The 22,413-nt window shown below is 40.8% G+C and overlaps 1 protein-coding gene across 2 annotated transcripts; it reads right to left on the bottom strand.

Annotated features, from left to right (window-relative positions):
* Window positions 1-11,465: 11,465 nt before the first annotated feature.
* Window positions 11,466-20,653, bottom strand: sccpdhb (saccharopine dehydrogenase b). 2 transcript variants are annotated; one of them, XM_084001063.1, is made up of 12 exons: window positions 20,436-20,571; window positions 19,485-19,597; window positions 19,296-19,371; window positions 19,016-19,145; window positions 18,680-18,729; window positions 18,059-18,189; window positions 17,302-17,419; window positions 15,113-15,232; window positions 14,700-14,756; window positions 14,266-14,377; window positions 13,103-13,184; window positions 11,466-12,933 (listed from the first exon to the last, which is right to left on the bottom strand). In XM_084001063.1, the coding sequence occupies exons 2-12, from the start codon at window positions 19,553-19,555 to the stop codon at window positions 12,840-12,842; spliced, it is 1,041 nt and encodes a 346-aa protein (XP_083857189.1). In that variant the 5' UTR covers window positions 19,556-19,597; window positions 20,436-20,571; the 3' UTR covers window positions 11,466-12,839. The 2 variants fall into 2 exon arrangements, with proteins under 2 accessions (XP_083857189.1, XP_083857188.1); XM_084001062.1 differs by having other exon boundaries at window positions 11,468-12,933; window positions 19,296-19,376; window positions 20,436-20,653.
* Between the last annotated feature and the right edge of the window lie 1,760 nt (window positions 20,654-22,413).

Here is a 22,413-nt window from a genome sequence, read left to right as displayed (position 1 = left end):
TGAAAAATATATATAAAAAACATGGCAGTAGCAAATTGACAAAACGCATGCTCAGTATTAGGACACAGTTGATCGTTCCATACTCCTGCAAGTTTGCAATAGTGCCACTCTTTCTGTCTCGATATATTTACCAACTGTGACCATCTCGTTGTACAATAATGCAAAAGGGATCAAAAAAGTGAGAAAAAGATGAAAAAAAAATACGAGGACTTGGGGTTGTATTGCAAAAAATGACCTGTTTTCTAAATGATTATGCAGTTCAGTGATGAAGATGTTGATAATGTGCTGAAAGAGGAGGACTGGTTGTGTACTGTATCATAGGTTTTGGATGCTCTGAAAAAAAAATAAACGTTTGCAATGTAAAGCAAAGACGCATATTTCTGAGAGACCTTACTTTTATAAGAAGACTGTACCTGTAAGTTTATTCTCCCCGTGTGGTTTGTTATGGGTAAAAATAATAATGATATTGAATAACAATGATAACTATACTCTGAAACAAAAAAATACATACAAAAGGGTTTTTTTGTTGCTTCTGTACTTTAGAGCTATGCACACCAAATCGCCAAAATGTTGAGTAGTTAGAGTAAGGTGATTAAATACCTAAACCTGAATGACACAATAGGTTAAACTGTGAGATTGATGTCCTCAACGCATGTAATATTAAAGACTCCCTCTCTGTATCCTGTCAGTGTGTGAAGTGGTGGACATTTTGTAGCTAGCTGAATTGATTAAAAGTAATAAACCCTAGTCACACCAGTGTCTGTCTTTATTGCTCCTGTCAGTCGAGAGGCTTTTCTCTCTTTCTGTAAAGGGACTATACCACTCAATCTAGGCATTTATTTATACATTATCACAGACGTGGCAGACAGTCCACCCAAAGTACAGGAATGTGACTTAAATCATGATTAATACACTGACAGTCACCAAGATAGAGGATAGATTTAAAATTCATACAGGCCGTGTGCAGCTAGAGTACGGATTTACGAGGAAGTAATGACCGTGATTCATCATCCTCATCCCCTGAAATCCAGTCAATAAATATTAGGCCGGTTTAAAGCTCTACTGTGAGTTATAGATGATGCTTAAAGGCCCTGAAGAAAGAAAAAAAAAGTTAATCGAGAAAAATACAGACATCTCTCAAACTACAGTAGCTATAACACTAAGTTAACCCCACCACTCATGACTGATTGAAAAAGGAGGTTTGCTGGGGCCTTTAAGAAGCAACAAAGTTTGTTTCATTGCATGGTTCATATTTTATTCTTTTGACTGAAAAAAGACCATTAATGATATATAAGGCTATATTAAGTATATATTTCCCTTATATAGTTGTTTTAAATAATTTATCAGGAATATATATATTTTTAAAGATATTACTGTTCTTCCTTCTTTGCTGATCTACTCCGACTTCTCTTATTTCTGATTTGGGGCATTTTTCAACATTTCTTTTAACTTCTGGACTATTTTGATGTTCACTGGATTGAAACAGACTATATCTTTGTTAAAGAAATACACTCATTTGTTTTCCAGACAAGAATCAGATGAGAGGATCAACACTCGCTTGTGCTGCATGTAGCTATGCTAGCAGCCAGCTAACCTAACCACAGTGCAAAGGAAACAAAGTTCACTGACCACCTCCGAGTTATAAAAAGAAACATAAAGAAATATTCAAAGTTTGTTGAATGTGTTCAATAAAAACCAGAGAGTAGAAAGGTGAAGATGAATTTGCAGTCTAGCCAGCTAAGCTAAAGGCTGCTTGCTAAAGCCTCACATTTTACTGTAGCTACATTTGTGAGGGTGACATCAATCATCTCATCGAACTTCTGACAAGAGAACAAATAAACACGTTTCACTACATCAAATACAGAAGAGGGAGTTTTTTTTGGACTATATCACTGTGACCTCAGTTCTACTTCCATCATGACATGAGTAGGCCTATGCCTATATCCAAACCACTGAAGGACCTCAGGAGAAACAATTATTAAAGTGTTTGTCGGTATTCTACTAAAGTAAAAGTCTGTATGTTCAACAAAATCAATCTCTGTTGGGATAGAGAGATTCATTGCCAGTGTATGAGCCTATATTTTAAGGCATGTTGGTCACAAAAATGAAACACAGATGGACAGGAGACTGAAGAATGGACGAATGAATAAAGGTAACCACATACCATCTGCTCACAGCTGGAGGTAAATATAGTTTCTCTGAACATACTGCAGCAGCATAAAACCTCAGCACCTTCTCACCTTCCCTGCTATATCTACAGAATAAGACATTTTCACCCACAGACAACTATAAATATGGACATTTGCACATGTAGGGGATCACTGACTAGCCTACTGTGTCTGCACACAAAATGCACATTTTTCTGTTTATTCATTCATTCATTACGTTGTGTTCAAATCCAGTGAAACAAATTAACATTAACAAGTCATTTCTCTTTTAACAACGGTGTTTTGAAAGTGCTGCTTCATTAAGGAAGTTACAAAATGATTTCACCCACTTGGTGTAATTAGTTGCATTTAGGTGAGTCATTCAGATTGATTAGTTGAGGACTCAGTGAATGAGGCTTTGATGAGCTATAGTGGATTTGCAGTACTCAGGTCTTACTTCAGGATAAAAGTGACAGAGTACAGACAGAGTACCACAGTCTGAGAGCAGGGTGTGGAAGTGCAGGGGAAGAGAGCGTATTCAAAGATGTGAAGGTATAGCTTGTATCTGCCTGCACAGCTGACATGTTCCAGAGGATCAAATAATATATGAGCCAACACTGAGATTCACATTAAAGGGATAGTTCACCCAAAATTCAAATTTCGCTCATCTACTCACCCTCATGTTGACTAAGGGCTGGGAGAATTTTCAGAGTCCTCCGTTCCTTCTCTGAGTTACGGGGGGCTCCGCGTAGCAGTATTTGTCCATATAATGGTTGTCAATGGATACGAACTTTCTTCATCCAAAAAGATACACCAAAAAACATCCAAATATCTCCACACTGCTTGTCTGTAATATCCCTCTTGTATTGAAGCCCCAACATGAGAAATTGTTCCGCGAGATTTGCACTGACACAGGAAGAGCAGTGAACCGAGACACTGGGAGCTTCCGCTACAAACAAGCTTAAAATATAGACTTATTTCATTTTTTTCAGAACAATTTCTCATGTTGGGGCTTCAATACAAGAGGGACATTACAGATGAGCACTATGGAGGTATTTGGATGTTTTTTGGTGTGTCTTTTTTGACGAAGAAAGTTGGTATCCATTGACAACCATGATATATACTGCTGCACGGACGCCCCCCCCCCCCCCTAACCCTTGACAACCATTATATGGACAAATACTGCTACGCAGACCCCCCCGTAACTCAGAGAAGGCACGGAGGACTCTGAAAATTCTCACAGCTCTTAGTCGACATGAGGGTGAGTAGATAATGAGTGAAATTTGAATTTTGGGTGAACTATCCCTTTAACACAGATCAGTGCAGTGTATGATATATACAATATGTATGAGAAGTTTTATGATCAGGATCATAATGTATGAGAGGCATTAGTGTGCATGTGCCTGTATGGCTTCCCTCTACGGTCTCCAGCCTCCAGTCCACAGACATGCACACTAGGTTGACAGGAGGTGTAAATGTGAGTATGTGAGGTTGATCTGTCCACGAACAACACCCTCGCCCTATGTCACTTAGGTTTGGCTCTGGCCTGTGACACAGTACGGATAAGCAGTCAACAGTGGATGGATCATTCATAATATATCCTCCATCAAAACACTGCGTAGGTCCATATTCACCCAGAATGCAACAGTTCCTTACTGTTGTTTTGACACTGTAACTGCACCACCTCAAGCCTGGCTGTTGAGGGGTCAGAGGTCATACTGTACAGAAACAGAAACCTAAACCCCAAACCTGTGAGGATTATCTGTGATAGCCAATGATTCTTGGTATCATCATTTACTTTAGACACCGTTGGGTTGATCACAGAGTTATTGAAAAACAATACATAATAAATTACAGCTGCTCAGCTCGCTCAAATTCTGCATGTGAAATCAGTCAAGTACTTTTTAATTTTGCTGATACATTTTCTCTCATCTTATCATTTTCAGTAAACACACTGGTGTTAACCCTGCCTCTACTGGCCAATGAGACTGCCACTACACAAAAGTCATTTCTGTGCCTGTGACCTGATGCAGGAATTGGAAGAATTATGGTCTTTGCTTATATTTTTGCTGTTTAAAATTAAACTATAGTATTTCAGAGGGAAAAACACCAGGTAATGGTGGTATCATCTGCCAGGAGCCCATTCAAACATTAAGAATTGTTGAGACAGTTTTATGCAGAAATCCTAATTACCACAGCTCCAGTATAAAAACCTTCCTTTTTGGGGCCACTTCCTTTTGTTTCAGATCAAACAGGAGAGTTTTGGCTCAGAGGAGGCCGAGACTTAAGAAAACTCCGGAGCAAAGAAAGTAAAAAAACAAGTGCTGCAATACGGCTCAATCGCCAAAGGACTATCTCTCTCTCTCTCTCTCTGTCTGTAGTTCATCCATTATTCAGCAGGATAACAAAAATACCCTTGAAGGAGACCAGAGGATAGTACTGGAACATTATGGACTGTTCTGGTCTCTGGAGCGGCTGTAATACATTCTGCCTCATCATATCATATTGCCTTTGTTTCATTAGTTAGTTTGCTGTTTTCATGAATCCGTCAGCCTCCTAAGGCCTGAGAGACACAGGTGAGATGAGACCAGAGCCCAGTCTCAAAGTGCTGACACATGGGCACGGATACAGGTTGATGCAGGTTGATGCAGCACTCTAGACTGAGAGGTTCAACACAGAGCATCAGTCTTCACTTGCTGTGGGGAAGCACAGTTTCATCACAGAGCTGCAGAATGAAAGGTCCTCACTTTCAAACAGTATAGATTTCCTTATGTTGCGTACGAAAATAAGAAGAGGAAGGATTCTTTTTTGTAGGATTTTATGCATTAAATATATATATTTATATATAATTGAAGGTATTATGCAGCCATTAACACCTGTGCTAGTCTGTCTCTCAAAGTGAAGGGGGGAGACAGAGAGAAAAGGGAGATCACAGAAACACTCCTGCTCTGTCAGCATATTCATACAGACACTAATGAGCACAGCACACTTTATCTCCCCAAAACTCATGTCAGCAAACAGCTAAGGTTAGAATCATTTAGAATCAAGTTTCCAAGCACCTCCCTCTCCCTGTGGCTCAGCTTCTCCAACTGCTGGCCAACTGTCAGGGTGTTTAGCTGCTGGTTAAGCATCTGTAGCTACTGTATGCTAATGAAAGATTAAATGTAATATATGACATATGTGTTTTTATACCAAGAGTGGAATTACCATGTATGTCGCCTATGTGGATATATATTACTGTACCATGTGAACATGCAAAATTATGTATTAAATACCCATAGTAGATGTATGGTAACAAGTTGCATCCATATTTAACCTGTAGTATATTTCATTTGTATGTTTCTTAAACCAACATACATAGAAATGATCTAAACAAATCTTCTCACTCTAGGTGAGTGGTCTCAGACATTTGGACCTGACTGTTTATCAGCTCATATTACAGTTTTTCTCTGTTGGTTTGGCTCATTTCTTGAAACAGAAATTACATTCTTAAAACTATAAGACCATTTGGCCAAACAGTCTTACAGTTCTGCACAACATTACAGCTCACTAGCAAAAGCGCATATCTCTCCCAAAACTGTTCACACATGCTTCAAAACTAGATTCCTTTACCATGTAAAGTGTCAGTACCATCAAAATGGCAAAGATCTTTCTCAATTGCTTTTGGCTCATTTGCATTCACTTAGTGCTTTTACCAAAAATAAACTGGATGGTTCAGCATAACACCATGGATGAGCTGCAGAACCATATGTCTCTCAAAACAGTTTACTTATGTGTCAAAACCAAACTTCTTTCTCATGTAAGTAGTCAGTGCCCCCAAAATGCATCATCCCTGTGGCATTCTGTGAGCACTGCAAGTCAAAATGCTTAGATGTTTTGTCACTATGGCAGAGACGTATAAAACCTAAGAAAAGGACTTTACAGTAAGAGCAGCCTCCAAAGTTTGACATCACACACACTGCACTCATATTGCCAAGGAAATTGTAACCATTCACTCTGCGACCTGCCATTGTGAGGCCATGATTGATGACGTGGTCTATAATTGTGGCCCGAATTTCATCAGGCACAACTCTGTGTCTTCTTGCTCCTCGGCCTCTTCCGCCTATTCCACCACGCATCCGCACTCTTCCTCCTCTTCCTCTTCCTTGAGCAGGGAGTTGCTCATGATAATTTTCTTGGCCAGGTACCTCCATGTTTATACAGCAAAAGGTACAGGCCCTAGCCAAGCTCTATATATACGCGTTTGGCAGCATTCACAATCATAGACAGCACCAGTCAGGTAGCTAAACAGCTGATTGATTGGTCACCTGACATGTAGGAACTCCTCCTTCGTTAGTCAAGTTCTAATTTCACCTGACTGTCAATTACTGTCATGAATTTATGAAATGCTGCAAGAAATTCATATGGTTTTCATGGTATTAGCCTACAGTATGTTGACTAATTTTAACAGTTGAACAGACTATTGTGCATATGATGATTTACACAGTGAAATCATGCTGACATGTTTTGGAGAGAGCAACCATTAGACTGAGAATCAACTAATCAGCTTAGATCAGCAAGATCTATTCATTTGGAAAATGTGCTAAATGTATGCTCATTGTGCTAACTCTAGGGTACTTGTACATAACCATTTGCAAAGATGCACTAAGACACTTGAGACATGTACTAAGACATTTGCAATTTGATGAAATCAATGAGAAATGCCATTCTGTTGTGAATATTTGCAAGGTGGTTTGGAGACTTGTCCATGTTATTTTGAGAATGTAATTTCTGTTTCAAGAATTGAGCCAAACCAATAGAGAAAAACTGTAATATGGTTTGTAATGGAAATGTAAAATCACTTATACATATTTATTGGTTAGATATGTATATGAAGTTGTTCCAATTTCCATGTCTTATTTTATATGTACAGTACATACAGTACATGTCATAATATAGATAGATAGATAGATAGATAGATAGATAGATAGATAGATAGATAGATAGATAGATAGATAGATAGATAGATAGATAGATGGATAGATAGATGGATGGATGGATGGATGGATGGATGGATGGATGGATGGATGGATGGATGGATGGATGGATGGATGGATGGATGGATGGATGGATAGATAGATAGATAGATAGATAGATAGATAGATAGATAGATAGATAGATAGATAGATAGATAGATAGATAGATAGATAGATAGATAGATAGATAGATAGATAGATAGATAGATAGATAGATTCCCTCAGACTCTCAGCCTCTCCCTCCTCTCAGTGTCGTCTCCAGCACCATCACTTCGTTTTTATCAGTGTGTCTTCTCCACTTGTCCCTCCTCAATCTCTATTCCCAACTCAGCCGAGTGGCGTCTGCTCTGCAGCCTCTCAGCCGCTGACACTGTCTGGGATACAGTTTTGTCAGAGTCAGCAAATAAATGCTGCAGAAGCAACACTTCATCTCACACACACACACACACACACACACACACACACACACACACACACACACACACACACACACACACACACACACACACACACACACACACACACACACACACACACACACACACACACACACACACACACAAATCAACAGAAGGGCTACAGAAACGTTCGTCATCTCATGCATGGGCAAATTCTCAAATCAAATGATTTGTCACAGACACATTTCAAACACACACATTAATAAGACACTGCACAAAGCCTGTTGTGGAGCTGAAGAGGGCCGAGTGCTTCACTTTGTGATAAAGGGGGTTATTGTTATTTTCTTTGAGATGCAGCAGCTCCCCACAGTGTGTCACAACAATATAACAGTGTTTAATCTAATACGCCATTTTAAACCTGATGGGAAGCTCTGCTGTGAGCCTGATAGATGGAAAAAATGTATGTAACTACAGTGTATAGGCTATCATGTTACTCTGAGATGCACATCTTTAGTCTGAAAGCTGCATAACATAACCATAATAATACACTTTATTTATAGACCACTTGTCATAAAACAAATGTAGGTCAAAGTCCTTCACAATCAAAAATAAAGTAAGGATGAAAAGAGGGACAATGAAAATAGACAGTGGATGATAAAGTATGTAAATGAAAATAAAAACAGACACCAGTATGAAAAGCAAAATTGGAGAGAATTAATTAAAATCCAAGTTGAATAAATAGAATTTCAGCTGTCGTCTAAAAATGTTCACTGATCCTGCCTCTTCTACATCTTTGAAACAAAGTTTTGAGCAAAGTTTAAAGAAGGCTGCACCTCTTACGTAATACCTTGTGCATACATTAGTATCAATTACAATTACAATTGTGATATTGAATAAAAGCCACTGCTGCTCACCTGCGTCAGACAACAGGTTCAGGAAAGTGTGAGATCTAACAAAGTGCATCATGGGTTAGAAAACACAGAGAAGTTACTTCAGCTGCAGTTACACGAGCCAGAAAGACTGCATGTTCAAATCTATGATGGACGGTTCTTAGCAAACTAATGATGTTAATTAAACAAGATAAGGTGTACACTCTCCACAGTCAGCCAACAAGACGAAGGCACTGACATGTGAGACAAACTGAGTGCAGAACCACATCAGCTGCCTGCTGCAGGTTTACAACACATGCATGTAAGTTACAAAGACACTGGGAAAACAACGAGGAAAATACTGTTTATTTGAGAGTCAGAGAGAGAGAGAAAATGTATTGCCATGTCAACCAGTGACAAGGAATTTGTCTTGGTTTGCTCTCCAATACATATAACACAACCACCACATGAGAAACACATGCAGGGGACAGTATAAATTACAAATTTATACTGTTGTTATGGTAATCTGGCTGATTTCATTGTAATGATCTAACATGCAGCATCAGCATCACTTTATTTACACTGCAGCTCGTAGCATCATTCTGCTTTATGGGCAGTTAGGATTAGATCATTACAATTATGAGTAGTAAAGGCTCGGTGTGAATGTAAACAGTTGGATCATGGATCTCGGAGTGTATATTTGTCACATCATCCCAGTGGAGTGAGAGAGGAGACGAGGCCAGACAGAGACAAAGTGAGACAAAGTGGGAGAGAGAGCAGAGCAGAAAGCAGAAGATTCAGAGGGAAACAGACAGTTTCTGTATGAACACGAGGAGTGAGGGCAGCGCATCCTGCTGCTCTGACACAGACTGAGAAAAGACAAAAAAGAAGAAAAAAAAAAACCCACGCAGGATGAGTGCGAGTGCGACACAGTCTCAGACTCTCAGACCAAAACAAAATTCAATATTTACTGACACTGTAGCAGAAGCAGGAAAACATGTCAGAGTGTGTAAAGCCTGAGGGGAAGCAGCAGAACAACACACGACTTTAACCCAGCTTCAACATCTGACACATCTCACACTGCTGCTCCATGTCTCTGCTTTAATTCACGTCTTCAACTCTATTTTCTGTGTTTTCTTCTGTCAGTTGAACAGTTATGTAGTTGCTGTAAGACTGTGCAATGTGTAGTGACTTTTACATTCTGAGTAAATAATAACTGAAGATCTGAAGATTTGTTCCTCCTTTGTTTCCATATTGATAAAGATTAGGATCGCACAGAAAAAACCTTTTTGCCTAATTGTACAGAGCAGATGTTTTATATGGTTTCAACAGTATCAGATGGAGGCAGTGCCTTATCTATATATCAGGCGCTTAATGGCTCATAAAGTAAACAGTAAACTAATAGATGAGGGAAATATTTCACTGGAACATCAGTTCGCAAGCAGCGTTGTATGTTTGTATGTGTGTCTCATCTCTTTTGTATTTTCTTTTCATATCTGTTTTAATATTCCCTGTTATTTATAACTGCAATATTTGCTGCATCATAAAACAGCGTCATGAGTTTCCATCTTTTAAAGAAATCAAAACAGCAGCACATTAATATTACATAATTATTTGGATGGACGTGTCTATTGTCTATCTATTCTGTACATTCATACAGGTGTGGTGGGTAAAGACGTCTGCTGTTTGATGTTCTGACTTCATTCTACTTTTACTGTAAAGCTGACACCACATGCTCTTCTTAATTAAACAGTGTCAATAAAACTAATGAGAGTTAGTGAGGAGCAGCAGATTGGTCTGACAGACAGATCTGAAGAGGAGGAGGAGGAGGAGGAGGAGGAGGAGGAGGAGGAGGAGGAGGAGGAGGAGGAGGAGGAGGAGGAGGAAGAAGAGGAGAGAGAGAGAGTGGAGAGTCTGAGGTGAGGGACATGACATGAATATCTGCACAGCCACAATGGCGGACTGGAGATGTGCATGGGTGAGCGAGAGGGGTGGGGCCGCTCGCTGTTATGCAATGGGACACCACTGCAACCCCCCCCCCCCCCTCTCATTCTTGTACATTCACACAGGGCAGAAATAAATAAAAAGCCTCCAACTGCTTCTCATCACACTGTACTTAGGAGCTATTTAACATACAAACTATCCCACTGACATTTTGCGTCAGCAGACTGTGTTTTCAGTGCACACACAGAGCTGCAAGCAGTTTTGTGTGTGTGTGTGTTTGTGTTTTGTGAGAGCAGTGGTGACAGCTGGGGGGAGGGAGGCACATGAGACAGAGAGGAGGACTCACAATGACTCCCAGCCAGGAGGGACAGTAGTCCTCCTTCACCTTGACGTCCTCCGTCTGCTGCGTGTCCTTCCTGTGACCGTGACCTCCTTCCTCCTGCTCCACCGCTGCACCACACACTCCACGCACCGTCTCCATCTCCTCAAAGGCACCAAATGACCTCTGCTGTCGTGTCGGGCTGTGTTTCGTGTAAATATTTGTCATGAATGAAGAGCAGAGCAAACAGTGGCCCCTGGTGGTGGAGGAGGGAGGACTGCAGCCTGGCTGGCTCACCAGACAACATGATGGAGGAGATCTGAGGACTCTGTCTGACGTTGTCTGTTCCCTGCACATCACCTGACACAACCATGTTCATGTTTTGACTAAATGTGTTCCCAGGGCAGCTTAAACTCACTCCACTTTCTTGTAAATGTGGCTTTATGTTGAAGTTTAAATGTCAATATGTGATTTATTTTTGCAAGTTGTGTCCTCCAGAGCCAGTGAGACACTGTAGGACCACTGGTTTCACAGGATGCTTTTGGAAAACAAACCAAATCAAGGACTGAACACCATGCTAACCACATTCTCTGTTATAAACTGTTTTCTTGTCTGTAACAACATCTATGTCACGTCTGTCCGTCCTGGGTGAGGGATCCCTCCTCTGTTGCTCACCCTGAGGTTTCTCCAATTTTTCCCTGTTAAAAGGGTTTTCCATGGAGTTTTTCCTCAGTGGATGTGAGGGTCTAAGGACAGAGGATGTTGTTATGATGCCATGTAAAGCCCTTTGAGACAAACTGTTTGTAAAAACGGGCTATACAAATAAAATTGCCTTGCCTTGAACAGAGAATGTAAATACATGCATTAAGATAGAAAGGGGGCTATGAATGGGATGACTTAATTCTGTGGTTCTTCTTAGGTACAGTAAGCTAACTCCTGAGTGACAACTAAAGGCTTGAGGTAATCATGGCAGGACGTCACCATTAAGATTAAACATGAAACATCACTTTCAACTGTTTGTGATTTGGATGAAGATCAGATCACAGTTAAAGCAGAAAACCAGGTCATTCAGAGTATTTGTGTTCTCTTGCCACTGTTTTATTGTGTATTATGTGATTTACCTATGATATCTGTTCTGACAATACAATGGTCTCCTAGCAACCACTGGCTTTTCTGTGGAAGTAGTTAATGTAAAACCACAAACCTAACCACAGCTAAACGTGACCACCTCAGCACTGAAGACGAAAGAGACCACAGTCTGGTGTTTGAGTCTGTATCTGTACACGAGTGTATATACACACACAACTGAGATGACAGAGTGTCAGGTAGCAATGCTGTGCTTTAATCTGAAATAACGTGAGTCACGAGAACACACATCGTTTCACACGTGCACAACAAACACGAGTGTTGACAGGGATCATACAACAATCACATATGTGCCACAAATTAAAATCAGCACATTACTCCACCGCAGTACAAATCTGATTCATGACTACAGTATAAATACACAGTAAAATATGACTCTAAACAATATTTTCTAGTTTTTGCCATAGATTGTGTTAAATCTCAGGTTTAGTGTTTTTCATTTAAAGTACAAATGTGCATCTTTGTAAAGTTTGATTTAAAAAAAAGTTTTTTCTTCCTTTCCGAAAGGCATTGTTAATTTCTGTATCTGTGAACCACCTGAGTGTTGACAAAAGGTCAAGATTAAAATGAGTGTTCTCAGTCCTCGAGCTGCTGAGGGAAGTTTCTAATGCTGAAACTAGAAAACAACAGGTGCTTCTTTGCAAAGAGGGAAAACAAAGGAGCTCAACAGAGGCACAGCCATGGCCTTGGTGGGTGGTAGAGTGTGTGTGTGTGTGTGTTCATTTTCTCCAGTGTCCTTGAGCAACACAACACACCTCTCCCTGCCCCTGTGGATCTGTTCGCTGCAGCCACAACTCTCTGAACCATGTGATGAATCACAGCTCTCACAGGGGAGCTGCTCAACTGACAGACAACAGACGCAGGTTCAGGCTTTCTACAGTGGCAATCTCTGTAAAGAAGTCATGGTGTTGCCTGGATGAAAGAGTGCATTATGTTTATACTGATATCAACCTAACTGGAAGGTGGTGTGAGCTTTGGTGGTCACCCTGAAAGGGCCGCTGTTAGTTCCTGACAGAGAACTTGATGCTGTGGTTCTGCAGGCGGTCGATGAGGCTGGTTTTATAGAAGGCAGCTCCCGGAGTGTACACACCTCCCCTGGCAATAACAAGACAGACCAGAGAGGGAGGGAGATGTAGAACCAGAGTGGGATGACAGTTAGATCAAAGAGGGAGACAGATATAGGAAAGACAAAATGACAAATCTTCCCATTTATGACAGATGGGGTAAGTGTAACAACAACAACAAGAAGAGAGATACTACTGACCTCCTGGGAAGAGAGTGCAGCTCATTCAGCACGGTTACAGCTGCTTGTACCATAGCAGATACTGTGGCTACATAACCAGGCTCTGTCAACAACAAACAGGGAGAAAACTATTGTAAAAACTAAATAAAAAAAAACTCTCTAAATGTTCAAAAACAACACAAAGCACAAGCAATCCACAGCTGAAAATAGTCCCCATAAATGCACCATTTAGCCCTGTAGGAATAAATTGTGCATTAAAGGGACACTGTGTAACTTCTCCTGTTATCTATTCACGAAAATCGATTATTTGGTTCAAAAGTCTGTTTTTCATTAACCAGTAATCCCCCCCATCAACAAAGTGAAGTGTTCCTTTCAGCTCTGAATGAGCCGTTCATATCATTCATATCTCCATGGAGCGGGTAAGCTCGGTGCTGCTGCCATGTGGTGTCTCCATGTTTTTACGTTCAGTGGCAGCGTGACGGTAGGAAACCACGGAAACTCAGCGGAGACACCGGAGCTGTCGGCTCAGGTGGAGGTGGCATCTGTGAAAAGTCACCGCGGTAACGCAGTGAGGAGGAATGGAGCGTTACACTGATGCTGCATTCACCTGCAGTCGGGCGGACGGCCGTCGGTAACAAACCAGATGTCATTTTAGTCACAGAAGTCCAGAGAAAGACGGTAAAACGTGGGTCAGGTAAACAATACCACATCGCCATGAAATCTCCGTTACCCACACTTGTTAATGGGCCCATTTTCGATAAATATATCGTTTTGTCTCCATCGTTATTTTGTTATTACTAGTGGTGGTGGAAATGCTGGTCGAGCCGACCAGCATTTCCTTACTTTCGGTTTTGTGGCGAGTCATGAGAATAACGCCGCCGAATCGCCGTTTATGGTGGGAACTACGACGGTATGTGATCGTCTTCAAACCTCTGACTTTAATTCTTGATGAATGAAAACATGAGTCTGTCTTGCGCCGGTCAAAGAATTTCACGGTGCGCACGGAGGCTCATAAATGTAGCGTGAAAACGCTTCACTTTTCCAAAACTCCTCGTTGTCCCTTTAAGACTCTTATCCTATAATGCCCAGCAGTTTTACAAAATAACAGACATTGTATAGCGCCGATACTCTACAGTATGGAGGCCGATAACCATAGCAACTGAGCTCTGTCATGGCGTTCTTACCCGCTCCAATGACCTGAGTGCAGATCTTAGCGTCGGGTCGGCCCTGTGAGGGGTCAGTGCCCTCTGAGTACCCCTCCCCGAAGAACGTCATGCTGAAACAGGTGTCTTCAATCTGAGAGGAGGGGAGACCGGTGAGCGACGGAGCGATCAATGAGAATCAAACAACATGCTGTGCAATAAAACATTCATATACAATACATGCTAGTGGTGGTTACTAAAAAGAATAGAATATACCATCTTTTAAATAAGAATCAATCCATATATTATTGTTGTTGTTGTTTTTTTTTACCACAAACATAATATCAATAAAACTACTTAATCACCCTCACCATCTATGTTTTTTTTGCATTCATTTGATGTTGAAGCTCCTAAATGCAAGAACAGTAAAACACCATGGAAATGATGAAGAAATTAGCAGAAAAATAAACTCTTACCTGCTTCACGGTTGGACCTGCCTTACTGAACAAGCCAAAGGAGAAGAATGATGGGAACTTTGGGGAAAGAGAAAGAAGCAAAGAGTTCAGTTTCAACACTACAAACGATATCCAATACAGACTCTTTAACACCTTGTCTTGGATTAGAACAAAAGCATTAAACTGTATGATCCTTGTTTTCTGTAACACTTCTCTACTTGCAAGCATCATAGTGTGACACTCTGCTGCTGTATATAAGATGAGTAGCTCTGAGTAAGCCTTTCAGCTCGACAACCACATACAACTGTGACATTCATTCCCTACTTAAATGCTTGGAATAACCAGTTAATGTCAGTGTCTTTAAGCTTCTAAGTCCACAACCAAGGGACTAACACAGCAACAATAAACTGCTGTTTGAAGAACGATGGAGGTACCGTAGTGAGGAGCTTCCTGCCCAGGCTGAATTTGACCATGAACCAGAAAAGTAGGCCGCCACAGAAGAGCTTGACTATGGAGAAGACCCCACCGACCCCGACAAAGGCACTGTACTGGACCTGTGGACAGAGAACGGAGAAAGTGTATGTTGTACAAAAGGGAAATTAACAGTGACAGGCAGGGGAAAGATAAGGGGTCGCAGATAACAGTTGCAGGTGAGGGGGAAAAGGAGAGATGAAGGGGAAGTGAGGGAGAAATAGCATGGAAGAAGGGATAAGAGATGAAAGGGAGGTGATAAAAGGAAAGAGATGCAAGCTGGGGGGATGAGGGAGAGGAGATGGTGTGAGGAAGAAGAAAGTATTACGGTGGGAAGAAATATGGAATCAGATTGAAAGAGCAGGAGGGAGAGGTGAAAAAGAGAAACATTTAAAAAAAGGAGAAAAGCAGGACGGAGGGAGGGAGGGAGAGTGAGACGAGATGAGATGTCAAAGGGAGTAATGAGCACCGGGGAAGAAAGTGATGAATCACTACAGATGACTCATCATATTTCCACTCCGCTGGTAGATGGCGGTCTAAACAACATAATGAGATAGTTTCATTAAGGCCTGTGTCTCTGGCTGTGATCAAAACAGTGACAGCTGCCGGAGCGGCTGACCTAGTTACAGGTACAGCAGGGAAAAAGGGTCTCGCCTCTCTCTGCCAGGACGCACTGTCTTCCACATTCCACATACCTGAGATGAGAAGGACAGCGCTGTTAATATTAAACCTTTTTGTGTCACTTAATACAGCGCAGCAAACCATGTTCCTCAGGGACACAGATAGTACTGAGATAATAGCTGCTCTTCTCCTCAGGGACACTCCTGCATGTTGTTTACCGGCTCATACAGGGTCTGTCAAATTATTCATAACCTTGAAATATTGTGTGTACGACACGTTTATGTCCACTTTGATTGAACTAAAAGGTTTCAGAGTCATGTTTCTAACCTCAGTGGGACCAATAGGTACAGCTCACTTAACCTACATCACCATCAGCACCACAACAAGAGCACATTACACACTGATGTGTGAAGCTATTCACACAAAAATATGACATGATACAGACTGTTTAACCTTTTATGAACAAGTGGTAATCACAAGTAATATTAATATTGTATACTGTGTGCTATTCTGATTATTATCTTTGGGTGCCTAACAGCATCAGATACTGTTGATGAAAATGAGCTTTTAGGCTAAATCAGACACAGTTGATTTTTGTGCATTGTCCCTTTTAAGTAAATACATTTGAAAAAAAAAAGAATTTAATAGAAATCATGAATGTTTGAATTTGGTGAATTTTGTGGTTGAAGTGTCATAGACTCAACACAGTGAGTCGGTTACACCAAAATATCTGTCTCAGGTTTAATATTATTGGTGATTAGCCGCTGGTCATAACAGACTGAATACTGCTGTGAAAGAAACACTGCATTTACTGAAGTGAAGAAGAGATGTACTTTCTATGAGTTCAACCTCTCATGTGTAAGAGTAATGGGAGTGAGACTTTGAAACTACGGATGAACAGCACGGATACTGATTGTTGCAGGATAATGCTAAATGCTAAAATGTCATGGAAAAGCAGCACAAACTAAGCGGAAGCAACTGACTTAAGCTGCTGGTCAGAACAGACCACCAACAGCTGAGTGTGGACTGACCTGAGCCTTTTTCATTGAAAGGAAGAGGAGGAGGTTGTCAGTTTAATCCATCAGGAGTTAGGAACATGCTTTAATTAAACCATTAAACATTTTGTGTAGTCATCAGACCAAACAAACATGTTCCTCCTCATTATTGGATTGTATTTGTGGAGCTAACTTTATATATTTCAACCTGCATTATTTACATCAATATTTGGTAGCTGTGAGTCTTGTCTTTAAAACAGTGCCATCGACTATTAATCAGTGAAATTATAAAAACAAGCAGAGTTTTATGTTGCCTGCTGCCTATGTAAAAGAGATAAGCACGCAGCTATCTGTTTGAAGCAGTTCCAGACAGTATTCAAAAGAAAAACAGCTCAGCAAAACATTAAATGAAGAATTCATTGTACACCCAGTCGTGGCCAAGCGTAACTGTGTTTACAAGAAAACTCTACAAGGCAGCTTTAACTACAAACACAGTGGAAACACGGTCTCACCACTTTGTACTGTTGTTAACTTACTGGCGACTGGTGTTCCTCCTCGTAAAGGAAGCGCTGGGTTCTCTTGACTACTGATGGATCAGAGCCCATAAACGGGATGGCGTACTGCTCAATCTCCTTGCTGAAAAACACAAAACCTCTGGACACACACACACACACACACACACACTCCAGATGAGTGAAATGAGCTGGTGCTCCAGCTCATTTCATCCATTGATAGTCCTCTAAATCTGTCCCTCCGTCCCTGCCAGGCCCCACGTCCCAATAAAAATCTCACTGGACATAAATCAGCCAGACAGTAATAGTTTGCAAATTACAGCCATCTTGCAGAAACTCTGTAGCTCCGATAGGGCCGGATTTTATACAGTAACATAAAGTTGACATGCAGCATATGTTCTGAGACACTGAGACTAGACAAAATAGTCAAGATGGAGACCTTCATTCCAAAACATCAATTTTTACCCATTTTAACAGTGGTACCCTCATTATGTACAATTATCTTTCATTACATTACTTTATGATGACTGCATAAGCTCAAATAACACCATGTGGTAAATGAAGGTGAGTAATTCACCTTATAATCAGACTATAGAGATGTAGGTCAAGTGTGAGAAAGATGCATCAGTGTCAGAGGGAAAATCCCTCTCTGCAGTGCGGAGAGGAAACACAGATTACTCCTGTCCTGATTTACGGCTGCCAAGCCCCGCATTCCAATAAAAACGTTATTACTCAAACTAAATGTTTTGGCCAGACAGTAATTGCTCGGTTATAGTCTTACCTCTTTTTGACTTTGGCTCCCACGACAGGCAGCGGCTTGTGGCCAAACTTCTTCCTCAGCTGGCGGAGAGAGCCGCTGTCTGCGAAGCCATGCACAGCAGACTGCCAAGTGGCATCGTGACCGCACGACCCCTGTGAGGATTGACAACACTTTTTATTCTGTCGCAGGTCATGGAGCAGGGAGCAATGCTATTCAGTGTCCTCGAAATAAACACATGACAATAAATAAAGTTTATAAACACATCACCCCAAAAATCTCCCAAATTAATGATGCTTAATGATTTTATCTATCTCTGTTTAATCTCAATTTCCCAGGAGCTTCCGTCAGATGACCTTTCAGTCTCAAAGATATTGATCCTTGTGCTTCATACTTGTATCTGAATCAGTTTTAGGAATTCAGTCTTTTCTAAACTAAAAGAAAATTGTAATTTTGTGCCTGCATGTACGTTTTCTGATATATTCAGGTCATCCATGATTGGGCATATCCTTGATTGTTCCTTTATAGTGATAGCTCAATGATATAATTCACTTTTACACCAAAAAGATCCATCGCTTCACTTTTGGAGTGTATCTGGCTAGATTTCCCATCATGCAGTGCAGATGCTGTAGTTGTTCAGGGTACCTCAGGCCCACTGCTAATTTTCAGGAAGCTCTCCACAGCTGTCAGTGTTCCTGAAATCAGATCAAAGCACACAGTCAAAGACAAAGTTCCACTTAAAGTTAAGCACTATTGAGTTTGAAGAAACCTGCCTCAGCCTTTGTATTACTTGACGTAAAAAATGATGATTTGTTGAAACAGTTGAAGCTAATTTATCTATTCCATTTATAATAGGTATGAAATTCATCTTGCAAGCACTGAAGTATCTGTACACCTTGATTTAATGATAAAATAATCATACATTTAATAAATTATTTTTCACTCATAATGGCTGGCTTTCACAAACCTTGTGTTTCCTACCTTTAAACTGCCTCTGTGTGTAGAGAATACCCAGGTCTGCTGGTATGGAGTCAAAGCCACAGCTGCCAATCACATACACCCCTCTGTCCATGGCTTTAGTGTGGTACTCCAGCTGCATACGCTCCAGGAACTGTCATGTCCACAAATACAAAAACAAATTGAGATGCAGGTAAGGTTTGATCTTTGGTCTGCTTTCTGAGCAGTTACAACCAAGCTATAATACTAATATGTTATGAATGAAAAACACAGAAATGGACACTCATTAGTCATTACACATTACCTGTGGCTCCCCGCAGATATCTACATAGTGAGCTCCATTTTCTATGCAAGCTTTGACTACTGGTTCACCATAAAATCTGTACTGAATAGACAGAGAGAGCATAAAGAGTGTTGTTCATACACAAATACACAATATATGATATGTTATGTCTTAATTTTCCTTTGTGTCACCCACAGACAAAATACTTACTGGTCCAACACAGTTGAGAATGACCACACCTTGTTGGCACATGATGGCCATTGACTCCTCAATGGACACATCAGCGACAATGATCTCAGTGTCTGTCCTCACCTCAGGCATAGCTGACAAAACAGAAGAGAAAAACTGTTACTGAACATAAGAGATAAATGGCCCTAACTTGATTTATACAGTGTGTTTATAACAGACTACAGACCATTATACAGGGCTCCAGACTCACTTTTCTTTCTTTTTTACTAGGAGCACACTGGCCTCTAACTTAAAATTTTAGGAGCGCAAGCAGAAAATTTAGGGGCACACACCGTAAATCCACTTGCAAAGCAAAAATTCACACTTTTTCATTCATGATTCTCACACACATTGGCATGCCACCTGTAATGTCAGATTCCAGATACTTTGAGTCGCCCCTTTCAGATTTGACCCGTTTACTGGTTGTACATATGTGCCAGTAGATGAAATATTTACTTGCACCGTTTCAAATTTTAGGGGCAGTCTGTCTGGAGCCCTGTTATATGTAACGTTAGGCTAGTGTAGGATTAGATATTCATAAAATATGAAAATGATATTGTCTCAATACTTGCTTGCAGCTGCTTATGATAACTATGATAAGTATGTTTTTAGTACTGTAAAAGCTCTTGTTGGTCAGTCAGACTGGAGTCGTCCAGCTACAGTAACCTGACAAGCTGTCTGTTTCCAGAGCTAGCTAGCAGTTATGCAGCAAAATAACAACTTATACATCGGGGTCAAGTCTAGAAATCGTTTAACTTGTAGCTATAAAACCACCACAACCACAGCTCAGCCTGCTGGTTCTGTCTGTCAAGTTGAGTACAGTGTCCTGCGGCAGCGACACATGGCCTGACATTTGATCGTCCTGTCCTGTCCTGACCGCAGACCGCAGACTGTCCTGCCTCAGTCAGCTCCAGTCCAGTCCAGTCCACCTACACAGCCTCCCCGCCGCCCGCTGCAGCAGCGCCTCCAGCCGCTGCCTGCTCCTCCCGGCCACGGCCCAGCTCAGAGCGCTGCCCCCGGCGGCTGTCTCGGCGGCACATCGGGCGACTTCCTCGACGACGAACTGCCCAGTGAATCCGGTGGCACCGAAAATGATAACGTGGAACGGTCTGTCAGAGGTAGTGGCCGCCATTGTTGTCGTTACAGTTCAAGGTCCCGCCGCCTAGCAACGCTACTTCCGGTTGTGTTCTCTGATTGGTCGGTAACGGACGTCGTTAACGTTACTGTCCTGAACTAATAAACGCACACCTGTACCGTATTAATACGTTAATGAGTAGTACGGCTTCCAGCGTCCAAGAGAGCCAGCGGTATGTCGACTCATTTATTTAATTTACAGATACTTTCGTTTACGCCACTGATTTATTGTAATGTAATAACACCTTATTTGTTTTAATAACAAATAATTTGATATTGAATGTAGCAACACAGTAACCACCTTAGTCCAGCACTGGTCCAGCATCAGTTTAGGGGGCAGCAGGCCAAATATATGGTTAAAATGAAGCCTGTGAACATGAAAATCCCAGGTTAAGACACACACCTGGGGCAAACTTTGCTATACAATCAATACAATACTTTTAATGGCTCTACCCACGCAGTGTGTTGCAGTATGTGACTGCAGCAGAATGAACGTGGTGAACCTTCTAGAGAAAATGTTTTTTCATTCTGCGGTGTACAGTGACCTCTAGTTGAGAAACACTGGTATTACACGTAGCCTACTGTAGTGAACTGGCTGGTGTGTGTCCAACCCTGAAGTCTGTTTTTACGATCAGATTTGACTAAAAATCGATTATTATTATTATTGAATGGGACAATTTAAGGTTTAGAGACTCTTGTATCAGGTCTACAATAAAGAATAAAACACACTGGCAAATGTTAATTTGTTTTTGTATTCCCTTGTGGACACAACTTAACATAAATATTGAAACATATAAGGATGGATCGCATAATGCAAAACTTGAAGGTAAACAATATCCACAGTGACAGCACAGAGGTAACATTCATCATTTTTGCAAACGTCTTAAGTTCAGGTAGAGGGTTCAAATTGGCTAAAAATAAAAAATAAAAAAACAATACAAGGCAAGTGATAAAGGATCATGCTGCTCAAATTTCATTTTATCTACTCCAATAAAATGTGTGTGTTTTCTTTTGTGTTACTGGAGCCAGCCCAGAAACACAACTGTTGGTCCATAAAGCTCTGCTCTTGGGCGAAATTATATAAAACCAACCAACCAACCTCCAATATGCACACAATCTAAATGCATCTCCTCATTGCATTGGTCTTTTAACATCATGGTGTAGCTATTTCTACATTGCAAACTATGATTACAAATTCAAATTTGGAGCATGAATTTTAGAGATACACACCAAAAGATGATCATGAAAACATAGAACACCAAAAGTATAAACATAGGATAAAATAAGTTTGTAGTGTGGCTGTTAAATCGCTGTTTTGCATACTGAAAACAAGGATGTCTTCACTTAGAACACAATTTTTTTTTTTATCATACCAATAGTGTGCTCTGAAACTTTATGTGCAGCATCGTTCGTGCAGACTTAGAGCACTATCATATGCAGCACAATGTTTCTTTGTCTTCAGATCAGAGGAATGTAAAGTGTAACCACTTGTACTGAGGTAAGCACGCATTATGAAATGATCCTTTTCAGTTAAAGGATCATAAAGGCTCATCTGATCTGTAATCACGGTGTTTAAAAATAAAATAATTCTTTGTCGTCGTGCTATCTAATATGTTTGATATACAGTAGGTACACAGTATATTCATTCAGGGAAGGGTCAAAAGAGTAAATAATGGTAACATGAAATAAGAAAAAAAAACATCGTCATTTGGCCCATTATTGGTACAAAAAACACAACATACTAATGATCCTAATGATGCTAAAGATGCTGAAGACA

The sequence above is a fragment of the Trachurus trachurus genome (assembly GCF_905171665.1).
Source record: "Trachurus trachurus genome assembly, chromosome: 24".
Taxonomy (NCBI): Eukaryota; Metazoa; Chordata; class Actinopteri; order Carangiformes; family Carangidae; genus Trachurus; species Trachurus trachurus.
The sequence above is the reverse complement of the archived record's forward strand: the minus strand, read 5'-3'. Positions and strand labels throughout refer to the sequence as shown.

Excerpts from the sequence above, each read along its gene's own strand:
- sccpdhb (XM_084001062.1), bottom strand. The coding sequence starts at position 20,634 with ATGGCGGCCACTACCTCTGACAGACCGTTCCACGTTATCATTTTCGGT. Across the intron at positions 18,190-18,679 it reads AAATTAGCAGTGGGCCTGAG|GGGTCGTGCGGTCACGATGC; the intron begins GTACCCTGAACA and ends CAATCCTCACAG. Across the intron at positions 12,934-13,102 it reads CTGCACTCTCTTCCCAGGAG|GGGAGGTGTGTACACTCCGG; the intron begins GTCAGTAGTATC and ends TGTTATTGCCAG.